The 13,911-nt window shown below is 49.2% G+C and overlaps 1 protein-coding gene across 1 annotated transcript in view; it reads right to left on the bottom strand.

Annotated features, from left to right (window-relative positions):
* Positions 1–13,911, bottom strand: part of WSCD2 (WSC domain containing 2) — a 68,382-nt gene that overhangs the window by 24,914 nt on the left and 29,557 nt on the right. The window contains exon 4 of the mRNA XM_060250082.1: positions 2,682–2,803. Within this exon, the coding sequence (XP_060106065.1) occupies positions 2,682–2,803 (122 nt within the window). The remainder of the gene's footprint in view (positions 1–2,681; positions 2,804–13,911) is intronic.

Raw genomic sequence — 13,911 nt, 5'->3', positions numbered from 1 at the left:
GGAAATAATGAAGGATAGGGGTACCTGCTTTTGGGGCTCATAGAATTGGACCCCCTGGTCCAATCTTTTTGAAACTTGGAGGGGTATATTGGGGAAAGGCACTAGATGCTATACTGAAAATGTGGTGCCTCTACCCCAAAAAACAGCCCCCCCCCCAGAGCCCCAGATATGTGCAGATCAATTCTCCATGATTTTCTATGGGGATAAATCTCCATAGGGAATAATAGAGTTCCCAGCAGACATTTCCCTCCCCTCCCCATTGCTTTCTGACGACCCTGAAGCGGGGGGAGGGTCTCCAAACCAGGGGATCCCCTGCCCCCACCTGGGGATTGGCAACTCTACTCAAAAGCAGGAGACCCCCAATCTTTTAAGCCTGTGGGCACCTTTTGGAATCCTGGCACAGGGCAGGGGGGGGCACAACCCCAAAATGGCTACCTCAGGAAGCAAATCCAACCCCAAAATGGCTACTTCAGGAAGCACATCCAACCCCAAAATGGCTACCTCAAGAAGCACATCCAACCCCAAAATGGCTACCTCAGGAAGCACATCCAACCCCAAAATGGCTACCTCAGGAAGCACATCCAACCCCAAAATGGCTACCTCAAGAAGCACATCCAACCCCAAAATGGCTACCTCAGGAAGCACATCCAACCCCAAAATGGCTACCTCAGGAAGCACATCCAACCCCAAAATGGCTACCTCAGGAAGCACACCCAACCCCAAAATGGCTACCTCAGGAAGCACATCCAACCCCAAAATGGCTACCTCAGGAAGCACACCCAACCCCAAAAAGACTACCTCAGGAAGCACATCCAACCCCAAAATGGCTACCTCAGGAAGCACATCCAACCCCAAAATGGCTACCTCAGGAAGCACACCCAACCCCAAAATGGCTACCTCAGGAAGCACACCCAACCCCAAAATGGCTACCTCAGGAAGCACACCCAACCCCAAAATGGCTACCTCAGGAAGCACATCCAACCCCAAAAAGACTACCTCAGGAAGCACATCCAACCCCAAAATGGCTACCTCAGGAAGCACATCCAACCCCAAAAAGACTACCTCAGGAAGCACATCCAACCCCAAAATGGCTACCTCAGGAAGCACACCCAACCCCAAAAAGACTACCTCAGGAAGCACATCCAAACCCAAAATGGCTACCTCAAGAAGCACATCCAACCCCAAAATGGCTACCTCAAGAAGCACATCCAACCCCAAAATGGCTACCTCAGGAAGCACATCCAACCCCAAAATGGCTAACTCAGGAAGCACATCCAACCCTAAAATGGCTACCTCAGGAAGCACATCCAACCCCAAAATGGCTACCTCAGGAAGCAAATCCAACCCCAAAATGGCTACCTCAGGAAGCACATCCAACCCCAAAATGGCTACCTCAGGAAGCACATCCAACCCCAAAATGGCTACCTCAGGAAGCACATCCAACCCCAAAATGGCTACCTCAAGAAGCACATCCAACCCCAAAATGGCTACCTCAGGAAGCACATCCAACCCCAAAATGGCTACCTCAGGAAGCACACCCAACCCCAAAATGGCTACCTCAGGAAGCACATCCAACCCCAAAATGGCTACCTCAGGAAGCACACCCAACCCCAAAAAGACTACCTCAGGAAGCACATCCAACCCCAAAATGGCTACCTCAGGAAGCACATCCAACCCCAAAATGGCTACCTCAGGAAGCACACCCAACCCCAAAATGGCTACCTCAGGAAGCACACCCAACCCCAAAATGGCTACCTCAAGAAGCACATCCAACCCCAAAAAGACTACCTCAGGAAGCACATCCAACCCCAAAATGGCTACCTCAAGAAGCACATCCAACCCCAAAAAGACTACCTCAGGAAGCACATCCAACCCCAAAATGGCTACCTCAGGAAGCACATCCAACCCCAAAATGGCTACCTCAGGAAGCACACCCAACCCCGAAATGGCTACCTCAGGAAGCACACCCAACCCCAAAATGGCTACCTCAAGAAGCACATCCAACCCCAAAAAGACTACCTCAGGAAGCACATCCAACCCCAAAATGGCTACCTCAGGAAGCACATCCAACCCCAAAAAGACTACCTCAGGAAGCACATCCAACCCCAAAATGGCTACCTCAGGAAGCACACCCAACCCCAAAAAGACTACCTCAGGAAGCACATCCAACCCCAAAATGGCTACCTCAGGAAGCACACCCAACCCCAAAATGGCTACCTCAGGAAGCACATCCAACCCCAAAATGGCTACCTCAAGAAGCACATCCAACCCCAAAATGGCTACCTCAGGAAGCACATCCAACCCCAAAATGGCTACCTCAGGAAGCACACCCAACCCCAAAAAGACTACCTCAGGAAGCACATCCAAACCCAAAATGGCTGCTGCAAAAGGTGGAGCCAACTGAAAAAGTGTCAGGGAGTGAACTCATGCATAGTTCTAATAGCGACGCTTCCAACATTTCAGGAAAAGGCTTTGATTGACAGGATGCCCTTTAAAGATGAACATTTGTTTTCAGGACTTTATTTGTAGAAAAAGCCCAGCATAGGGCTGCCAAGTTCCTGGGCCAGGCGGGGATTCTCTCGCCCTGGACGGAACACATTCTGTGCACGATTCTGCAGATCGCATTCCAGTTCTCTGGGTTGCACTATCCGTGGAATGCATGGGCAGAACATCCCACTTACCTTCCCTGTGCAGAAGTCAACACATCGGTCCACAGACATGTTTTTCATCGCCCGGCTTGCCAGCAAAGCCACAGAAACATTCTCCGGCCTGCGGAAGCATCCCCGAAATATGGCACTGCCGTCTGGAAGGAAGGAGAGAGGGGAAAGGTCAGGAAATGGGGGAGGCGTCAGTCAAAAGGTTATCTGGGAATGCCAGCCTCTGTGGACTGTGCACAGCAAAAGGAGGTGGCCCTGGCTCAGCGGAAGAGATTCTGCTTAGCATGCAGAAGGTCCCAGGTTCAACCCCCAGCATCTCTAGTTCAATGGACCAGGCAGGAGGTGATATGAAAGACTTTCACCGGAAACCCTGGAGAGCTGCTGCCCGTATGAGTAGGCAATGCAGGGGACTCTGATGGTCTGATTCAGTATTGAATACAATCCAAGAGAGGTCACTATAATGGATAACACAACAAAAAATGCAAGCTAATTTACTAAGAAATATATAGAAACCAGTCCAAAACATGTACATTCGAGTCCCAAAGTAGTGTGGTGACAAGCCTCATACTGAGCTGTAGCCTATGTGAAATTGCTGTTGGAGACGCTCTGCGTCCCCTTTTTAAAAAAATTATGTAAAGAATTTATATAATTGAATCAATATTGGTCCCAGGTCTGATGAAGACTGGAGAGAAATCGACTGGCTTGTCACCACACTACTTTGGGACGTGAATGTACATGTTTTGGACATTTGGACTGGTTTCTTTATATTTCTTAGTAAATTGGTCACTAGCTAGCATTTTTTGTTGTGTTATCTGATTCAGTATTGGGCAGCTTCATGTGCGACAGGCATTTTGAAAGCTGAACTGAAGAATATCTCTTGAGATGTGGCACTTGGCAGGAGCCCACCACTAATGCCACATGCCCAAGAGGGTTTGGGACTGTTTTTCCCCAAAGAACAGCCCTCCCTTCTCCAAGTCATGCGGCTAAAGGCTCTGAAAGCAAGCGGAGTTAGTTTGCTGAAAGTGAAATACTCCGGGGGGGGGGGGGGAGGGCTGCGGGGCAAGGGGCTCAGCACACCTGAATTCTGCAGAACTCTCAACTGAGATGCACTGCGGACACCAGGCGACATTGTGTGTCCTGATAACAGACAATATTTGGTCCTCTAAACACTGACCAGTTCCCCGTCTAGGTTTATTCAGGCAGCAGACACATTAGCCAGCTCTTCCAAGGAGCATGTACAGATTGCATGAAGGAAGCACAGCTCTGCACAATGCCAAGGCCATCTGTTGCATCCAGACTCGATTTCTGCAGCTTCCGTCAGGCTCTGCTCCAGCCTCACTCGTAGCGGGGAGGCTGCAAGTTGCACAGGATCCCTTTTGCTTTTAGGCAGCTGCCAGGCTAAAGGGGCACAGCTGCTCGCTCATCACCCAGGGAATTTTTAAAAATAACTGCATAGTGAACAGAACAGAGTTTGCATCCAGGGGCACCTTCAAGACCAACAAAGTTTAATTCTGGGTAGAAGCTACTAAGAACATAAGAGAAGCCATGTTGGATCAGGCCAATGGCCCATCCAGACCAGCACTCTGTGTCACATAAGAACATAAAAGAAGCCATGTTGGATCAGGCCAATGGCCCCTCCAGTCCAACACTCTGTGCCACATAAGAACATAAGAGAAGTCATGTTGGATCAGGCCAATGGCCCATCCAGTCCAACACTCTGTGTCACATAAGAACATAAGAGAAGTCATGTTGGATCAGGCCAATGGCCCATCCAGTCCAACGCTCTGTGTCACATAAGAACATAAGAGAAGCCATGTTGGATCAGGCCAATGGCCCATCCAGTCCAACACTCTGTGTCACATAAGAACATAAAAGAAGCCATGTTGGATCAGGCCAATGGCCCATCCAGTCCATCACTCTGTGTCACACAGTGACCAAAAAACTCAAGTGATGATGATGATATTGGATTTATATCCCGCCCTCCACTCTGAATCTCAGAGTCTCAGAGCGGCCCACAATCTTCTTTATCTTCCTCCCCCAAAACAGACAACCTGTGAGGTAGGTGGGGCTGAAAGAGTTCTAACAGCAGCTGCCCTTTCAGAAACAACTCCTGCGAGAGCAATGGCTGACCCAAGGCCTTTCCAGCATCAGGAGGTGTGGCCTAATATGCAAATATGTTCCTGCTGGGCATTCTCTACAAAAAAGTCCTGTGCAAAACAATGGTGATGGCAGGTGATGTAGCCTAATATGCAAATGTCCCTGCTGGGCTTTTTCTACAAAAAAGGCCCTGTTTCAGACCAACACGGCAAGCCACCTGAATGTATAATGCATAAACGGGCTTGTGCAGGGTTTTGTACGTAAATTCCTCCCCACCCCCCAGCTGCCCAGCTCAGGTGAGCGCTGAGCTCCAAGCTCTGCCCACATACGAGATCTTTTGATTTCCAGAACTGGCAATCCCACCTGGAACTTTAATGGCCCCCTTCTCTATCACGACGGCTATCTGAAACAAATGCACAGCTGCCGAAACTCCATCTCCCTCAAGACATTCTTGGCCCATTCATTCCTCATCCAGTTTCAGTCCCGGCTTCTCCTTCCGCCTTTTTTCTCATGAATCACAAAAAGCACCTGAAACAAGGGGATCCTTTCTCCCTGCCGCCTGGCACTCAGCGATCGCTCTGTCTTAGGCCCACAAGGGGTTTCCCCCTTGGCCTACCCGGAGCAACAAAAGCCTCCGACATTCTAGCTCTCTTACCTTAAAAAAAAAGAGAGAGAAAAGATGAATTTTATGATAGCTGCCCCTTCGGTCCAACCCAGCCTGCAAATACTCCCCAAAATATAATGGGCTATTCATCGACATGTAAACGTGAAACTTGTCAAACGGTAGCCGTAGAAAAGAGCCAGAGTCCCGGAGCACCTTCAAGACCACCAAAATTTGCAGCAGGAGATGAACTTTCATGAGTCACTGCAGTAGGGATGCCAAGTCCAATTCAAGAAATATTTGGAGACTTTGGGGGTGGAGCCAGGAGACTTTGGGGGTGGAGCCAGGAGCAAGGGTGTGAGAAGCATCATTGAACTCCAAAGACAGTTCTGGCCACCACATTTAAAGGCACCGCACACCTTTTAAATGCCTTCCTTCTTTTAAATGCCTTCCTTGGAGAGCCAGTTTGGTGTAGTGGTGAAGTGTGCGGACTCTTATCTGGGAGAACCGGGTTTGATTCCCCACTCCTCCCCTTGCAGCTGCTGGAATGGCCTTGGGTCAGCCATAGGTCTGGCAGAGGTTGTCCTTGAAAGGGCAGCTGCTGTGAGAGCCCTCTCCAGCCCCATCCACCTCACAGGGTGTCTGTTGTGGGGGAGGAAGGGAAAGGAGATTGTGAGCCACTCTGAGACTCTTCGGAGTGGAGGGCGGGATATAAATCCAATATCTTCATCTACCTCACAGGGTGTCTGTTGTGGAGGGGGGGGGAGGTAAAGGAGATTGTGAGCCACTCTGAGACTCTTCGGAGTGGAGGGCAGGATATAAATCCAATATCTTCATCTACCTCACAGGGTGTCTGTTGTGGGGGAGGAAGGGAAAGGAGATTGTGAGCCGCTCTGGGACTCTTCGGAGTGGAGGGCGGATATAAATCCAATATCTTCACCTTCTTCTTCTTCCTTCCATAGGAAATAATGAAGGACAGGGGCACCTTCTTTGGGGGCTCATTGAATTGGACTCCCTGGTCCAATCCTTTTGAAACTTGGAGGGCATTTTGGAGAGAGGTGCTGGATGCTGCACTGAAAATTTGGAGGAGGGGTGCCTTCAGAGTAGATTAATTGCAAACGAATAAAAATGGAGCCCCCCCCCCTTGGTGTCCCTGCTTGGGTGGAAAGGTGGCAGAGAAATGTTTTATATAAATAAGTAAGAACACAGTTTGACAAATAAAGCAAAATGGCTGGCTGTGTACTAACCTGTCTGCAGTGTACGGCTGCCAATCCCCAGGTGGGGGCAGGGGATCCCCCGGTTTGGAGGCCCTCCCCCTGCTTCAGTGTCATCAGAAAGCGGGGTGGGTGGGAAATGTCTGCTGGGCACTTCATTATTCCCCATGGAGACCAATTCCCATAGGATATAATGGAGAATTGATCCATGTGTATCTGAGGCTCTGTGGGGAGACTATTTTTTGAGGTAGAGGCACCAAATCTGCAACATAGTATCCAGTGCCCCTCCCCAAAGTACCCTCCAAGTTTCAAAAAGATTGGACCAGGGGGTCCGATTCTATGAGCCCCCAAAGGAGGTGCCCCTAGCCTTCATTATTTCCAATGGAGGGAAGGCATTTAAAAGCTGCGCGGTTCCTTTAAATGTGATGGCCAGAATTCCCTACCGAGTTCATTTGTGCTTGTCACAACCCTTCTCCTGGCTCTACCCCCAAAGTCCCCAAATATTTCCTGAATTGGACTTGGCAACCCTATCTGTGAGGGGGGCCTGGCTCAGAAACAGTGACTAGCTGAAGGTCACCCAAGGTCACAACCAGGCAAGGTTTTGAAATCACTTCTCCTAGCCTGACGCCCTGACCGCTCCTGCACACTGCCTTTCTGCTGATTATCCCTTGTTGCATGGAAGTAGATCTTGGGAATTCCCCTTCTGTCGGCAACAGAATCTTGCTGCTACTCATACACTGAAAATCCATCAACCCCTGTTTCTTTTTGACCCGTCTGTTCCCTGCATCTCAGCAACAGGCAATCTGCGAGATCCTTTATCCCTTTCCGAGGGGGGGGGGGGTGGAATCTGCCCATATCAGAATTTTCTTCAGCCTGACATTGTAACTCCTGTTTCCTCAGCCGTCCGTCAAACGGCACCCCTGTTCTATTGATCCCTCCTTCAACGCTTCACTCTCCAAGGAATATGGCGGTGCCGAGATTTAGTTTCCTCCAATGGCATGAATCAAAAGCTAAAATTAATTTCCTGCAGCCCCAAACTTTCTGGCCTCGGGTGGAGATGAATACAGCTCCCAGGATCCCCTTCTTCCAACATTGGGGTCAATTTTGCTTTCACTAGGGCAAGAAATCTCACCCAACCCCAGACTTTCTCCCCATAAGAGAACACGCATCATTCATCTGCTCTGCTTCCTGCCATCCTGCCTGCAAGCTGCGCATACCGTTTATTCCCCTTCTCCTTCCGGTGTCCTCTTTTCCCTCAATTACCCAAGGATCACAGAGCAGATGGGAGGAGGACATTGTGATGCAGAGTATCCAATCGGATTGGGCTTTGTGCTGACGTCACTGAGGGCAAAGAAAGCCTTGTGAACCCTTACGGAACAATAATCGTAAGAAATACACAGATCAAGATGGGTAGTCCTGTCGGTCCCTCTTTTGCAGTAGACAAGAGCAAGAGTCCAGGAACACCTTCAAGACCAACATTTGTCACAACAGAAAGAAACAGTAGGCATGGTGAACATAAGAACATAAGAGAAGCCATGTTGGATCAGGCCAGTGGCCCATCCAGTCCAACACTCTGTGTCACATAAGAGAAGCCATGTTGGATCAGGCCAATGGCTCATCCAGTCCAACACTCTGAGTCACACAGTGGCCAAAAAACCCAGGCGCCATCAGGAGGTCCTTCAGTGAGGTCAGGACACTAGAAACCCTCCCACTGTTGCCCCTCCCAAGCACCAAGAATACAGAGCATCACTGCCACAGACAGAGAGTTCCATCAATACACTGTGGCTAATAGCCACTGATGGACCTCTGCTCCATACGTTTATCCAATCCCCTCTTGAAGCTGGCTATGCTTGCAGCTGCCACCACCTCCTGTGGCAGTGAATTCCATGTGTTAATCACCCTTTGGGTGAAGAAGTACTTCCTTTTATCCGTTCTAACCCAACTGCTCAGCCATTTCATTGAGTGCCCACGAGTTCTCGTACTGTGAGAAAGGGAGAAAAGTACTTCTTTCTCTCCCTTCTCTATCCCATTGCAGTGATTCGCAAGTCAGACGAAGAACTGGGCAATCCAGGTTCGAATCCATACTCATGCCATGGTGACTGACCTTGGGCCAGTCACCTCCTCGCAGACTCGCCTACCTCACAGGGTTGTTGTGAAGATAAACAGAGGAGAGAAGACTGATATCAGCCACTCTGGGTCCCCCCACTGGACTGAAAGGTGAGATATAAATGAATTGCATAAATTAAAAAAATGTTGAAAGGCCAAGGACACTTTTCAGTGCTGCCCCAAATAGCCGTTCCTGACACACGCTGTCCAAAGCAACCTTTTTCCAGCCTGCAGGCATCTTGGGAATTGTGACACGGGGGCAGGGGGGTGGGCAGAACACAAGATGGCTGCCGCAGGAGGCAAAATGCTGCAGCTTACCTTCAGTCACGCACTGAAGAGCCTCATGCTGTGGAGGCAGCTTCTGCCAAACCAACATTTTTAAAAATCCACACTGCCAATCAAAAGCCTTGCTGGAGAAAAGCCCCACTTGATCTGCTGCATCCCATTCTTAAAATATTTGGCAGGTATTAGGACGTGGTGCCCACAGGCACCGTATCTGGGAGGGACCCCTGATATAAAGACGATCCTTTTGGAGATGGTTGAATCCAAGTGGCCAAAATCAGGGCTTTTTTTGTAGCAGGAACTCCTTTGCCTATTAGGCCCCACACCCCTGAGGTAGCCAATCCTCCAAAAGCTTACAAGGGCTCGTAATGCAGGGCCAACTGTAAGCTCCAGGAGGATTGGCTACATCGGGGAAGGTGTGGCCTAATAGGCAAAGGAGTTCCTGGCCAAAATGATTCTGCAGCTGCTGAAGGCACTTGACACCTCTAACTTCACTGCTTTAATTGGCTTGAAATATTCACCGTTGCCTTTTTTTCTGATTGGCACCTGAGATTTTCTGGCAGATCTTGGTGCTGTTCTGAGTACTACGCTGAATAGAAGGGCTGGTTTTAAATCCTCAAAATATGTAAATAAATAGACACCAGCTGGAGTGTGCACACAGCCCTGGATTCCGAGAAGCAAATAACACAAAAAAAGAATGCAATTTGGCACCAACTTCTCTCCATACTGGCCACACTGCACCAATTGGTAAGGGGATAGAGACCGTGGGCTCTGCGACTGCATTGCTGCCTATCACCGTAAGCCTGCTCCAGACTAGGTGGTTCCTACACCACTTAATATGTCACGTTTAAAAAGTCGTACTTTGTCTCAACTGCGGTTGAGATTTCTGTTTGTTTTCAGATTTCTGTCATCCATATTCTGATGCACTGTTTATCGGGTGTCTCGTCCTGTTGGTTGTACTTAAGAACAGGGCTTTGCTTGTAGGGAGGAAAAACCCAGCAGGGACTCATTTGCATATTAGGCCACACCCCTGGCATCGTCATAGTTTCACACCGGGCTTTTTGTAGGAAAAGCTCAGCAGGAACTCATTTGCATATTAGAAGAAGAAGAAGAAGAAAATATTGGATTTATATCCCGCCCTCCACTCCGAAGAGTCTCAGAGCAGCTCACAATCTCCTTTCCCTTCCTCCCCCACAACAGACACCCTGTGAGGTGGGTGGGGCTGGAGAGCATTTTCACAGCAGCTGCCCTTTCAAGGACCACCTCTGCCAGAGCTATGGCTGACCCAAGGCCATTCCAGCAGCTGCAAGTGGAGGAGTGGGGAATCAAACCCGGTTCTCCCAGATAAGAGTCCGCACACTTCACCACTACACCAAACTGGATCTCCTGGTGCCAAGCCAGCCAGAACTGCGTTCCTGTGTGTTCCTGCTCAAAATAAGCCCTGCTTAAGAACATAAGAACGTAGGAAGAGCCTGGCTGGATGAGACCAGTGGTCCACCTGTCTAGCATCTGATCTCCAACTCCTTTGGGGGGCCAACAACAGGTCACAGAGCCTGAGGCCTTCCCCTGATGCTGTCTCCTGGCTCTGGGATTCAGCGGTTTAGTGGCTTTGAATATGGAGGTAGGCCTCAATCACCACATCTAGTAGCCACTGATGGACTTATCCTCCAGGAATCTGTCTAAACCCCTTTTAAAGCTGTTTACTCCTGTGGCCATCACTACATTCTTTGGCAGCGAATTCCACATTTTCTCTGCGACAAGTCATATTTCCTTTTGTCCATTTGAACCCACTGCCCATGAGCTTTGTTGGATGCCCTCCAGTTCCAGTGTTTGGGGAGAGGAAGAAAAAAATTCTCTTTGTCAAACTCTCTCCACTGCACGCACTCTCTCCTGTTATTAGCCCCCCCCCCTTTTTAGTTGTCTCTTTTCTAAACTGAAAAAACCCTACTTCCAAAAAGGGAACAGGCCACAGCCCCCTAATCATCTTGGTTGCCGTCCTCTGTATTTTTCTCCAATGTTCCCTCTAAGCTGAGTTAGTGTGAGCTAGCCTCCGGCTCACACAGTTTTTTCTTGACTCAGGGAAAATGGCCCCAGAACAAGCTAATTTATGCAGTAGCTCACAACTTTAATGTCAGCATCTCACAAAGCAGAATATTTGCTCACAAGACTCCATGGCTTATTTCTTTCCAGCTTTGTGATGTCCGTTTCAAGATATACTATGTAATCCACCTTGAATATTATATATATATTATTATATTTATATATATTATACATATTATTATTCCATCAGACAAGACAGATGGACTTTTGGTGGGGCTTCAGTTTGAGCTGTATTCGAGCTGCATTTTGGTTTGGTGCAGTGGTTAAGTGTGCGGACTCTTATCTGGGAGAACCGAGTTTGATTCCCCACTCCTCCACTTGCAGCTGCTGGAATGGCCTTTGGTCAGCCATAGCTATCACAGGAGTTGTCCTTGAAAGGGCAGCTGCTGTGAGAGCCCTCTCAGCCCCACCCACCTCACAGGGTGTCTGTTGTGGGGGTGGAAGGTCAAGGAGATTGTAAGCCGCTCTGAGATTCTGATTCAGAGAATAAAGGTAAAGGTAGTCCCCTGTACAAGCACCAGTCGTTTTCAACTCTGGGTGATGTTGTTTTCACGGCAGACTTTTTACGGGGTGGTTTGCCATTGCCCAGCTGGGGGGGAAGCGTAGATGACTGGGGAAGGCAATGGCAAACCACCCCGTAAAAAATCTGCCGTGAAAACACTGTGAAAGCAACATCACCCCAGAGTCAGAAATGACTGGCGCTTGCACAGGAGACCTTTCCTTGCCTTGCTATTGTCTTCCCCAGATCTACACTTTCCTCCCCAGCAAGCTGGGGACTCATTTTACCAACCTTGGAAGGCTGAGTCAACCTGGAGCCGGCTACCTGAACCAGCTTCCGCTGGGATCGAACTCAGGTTGACTGCAGTACTGCAGCTTTGCCACTCTACACCATGGGGCTCTTACTTCAGAGAATAGGGTAAGGTAAAAATATGCAGTCTTCTTCTTCTTCTATTCTAGTTCTGTGATTGCTGCAATATTCAGCAGTTCTCTTTGCTTTTGCATTTCCTCCATTCCCAGCATGTCGGGAGCAATTTGCTCTGGTCCTGCCTGCAGGCCCCTAACGGGATCTCCGAGGGCAGCTTCTGGAGGACAGTCCAGCGAGGCTCCCCTGCAGAAACGTTCCCTTCACCTGCCTGCCTGGCGGGCTTCTCCGCTCCCTCTTTGACATTTAAGTACCTGCTAATGAGCACCCCCAGCCCAGCCTCTTAACTACTGAAGGCTGCACTGAACGCAATGAATACCAAATGAGAGGCGAGAGGCAGAATTGCTGCGGAGAGTCAGGAAGAGATCAAAAACCCATCTCAGGCTCATTAGCGGAGCTCAAGCCTCTCTTCCTGCCTTCTGCACAGCCGTAGTCCCATTCACACCCTGCTTGGCACTGAATCCGCCAGTCGACAATGCGTTTTCCTATCCATTCACACTGCCACAGTTAACCAACAGAAAAGAGCAGGAGTCCAGCAGCATAGAATCATAGAGTTGGAAGGGACCTCCAGGGTCATCTAGTCATAGAATCATAGAGTTGGAAGGGACCTCCAGAGTCATCTAGTCATAGAATCATAGAGTTGGAAGGGACCTCCAGAGTCATGTAATCACAGAATCATAGCGTTGGAAGGAACCTCCATGGTCATGTAATCACAGAATCATACAGTTGGAAGGGACTTCCAGGGTCATGTAATCACAGAATCACAGAGTTGGAAGGAAGAAGCCATGTTGGGTCAGGCCAAGGGCCCATCCAGTCCAACACTCTGTGTCACATAAGAACATCAGAGAAGCCATGTTGGGTCAGGCCAAGGGCCCATCCAGTCCAACACTCTGTGTCACAGAAGAACATAAGAGAAGCCATGTTGGATCAGGCCAGTGGCCCATCCAGTCCAACACTCTGTGTCACACAATGGCAAAAAAAATAACAATGCCAGGTGCCATGAGAAGGTTCACCAGTGGGGCCAGGACACTAGAAGCCCTCCCACTGTGCCCCCTCCCAAGCACCAAGAATACAGAGCATCACTTGCCCCAGACAGAGAGTTCCAACGATAAGCTGTGGCTAATAGCCACTAATGGACCTCTGCTCCATATGCTTATCTAATCCCCTCTTGAAGCTGGCTATGCTTGTTGCTGCTGCCACCTCCTGTGGCAGTGAATTCCATGTGTTAATCACCCTTGGGGGAAGAAGTACTTCCTTCGATCCATTAACCCAACTGCTCAGCAATATTCTTCCCACAAGTTCTTGTATCGTGAGAAAGGAAGAAAAGTACTTCTTTCTCTACCTTCTCTTTCTCATGCATAATCTTGTAAACCTCTATCCTGTCACCCCGCAGTCGACGTTTCTCCAAGCTAAAGAGCCCCAAGCGCTTTAACCTTCCTTCAGAGGGAAAGTGTTTCAACCCTTTAATCATTCTAGTTGCCCTTTTCTGCAGTTTTTCCAATGCTATAATCTCTTTTCTGAGGTGTGGTGACCAGAATTGCACACAGTAATCCAAGTGAGTCCTTACCATCTATTTATACAGGCGCATTCTTCCTTTCTTGGTGCAAACAGCTTTATTTTGCAAAGGCAGAATTCAAACCTACATGCAGCCCTGGCTGAGTTTCCTCCCCTCTTTGGGGGAAAAAACCCTAGCTCTCTGTCCACCTCTCCTCTGCAGCCCTTGACAGCTCCTAAGTGGTCTCTTAGGTAGGAGAATCGCCCCCTTTCCCCAGCTCTGAGGTTCAAAAGCAGACAGAGAGAGTTCTTGGCAGAGTTCTCTTCCCCGGGAGGTTTCTAAAATCCCGACCAGAGCATATTTGGCAGGGCGTGAAAAAAGAACTTTGTTTGGGCAGGATTTGGGGGGTTGAAATGTGAGCAACCAGGGAGATTATT

The sequence above is a fragment of the Heteronotia binoei genome, chromosome 11 (genome assembly GCF_032191835.1).
Source record: "Heteronotia binoei isolate CCM8104 ecotype False Entrance Well chromosome 11, APGP_CSIRO_Hbin_v1, whole genome shotgun sequence".
Classification (NCBI taxonomy): Eukaryota; Metazoa; Chordata; class Lepidosauria; order Squamata; family Gekkonidae; genus Heteronotia; species Heteronotia binoei.
The sequence above is the reverse complement of the archived record's forward strand: the minus strand, read 5'-3'. Positions and strand labels throughout refer to the sequence as shown.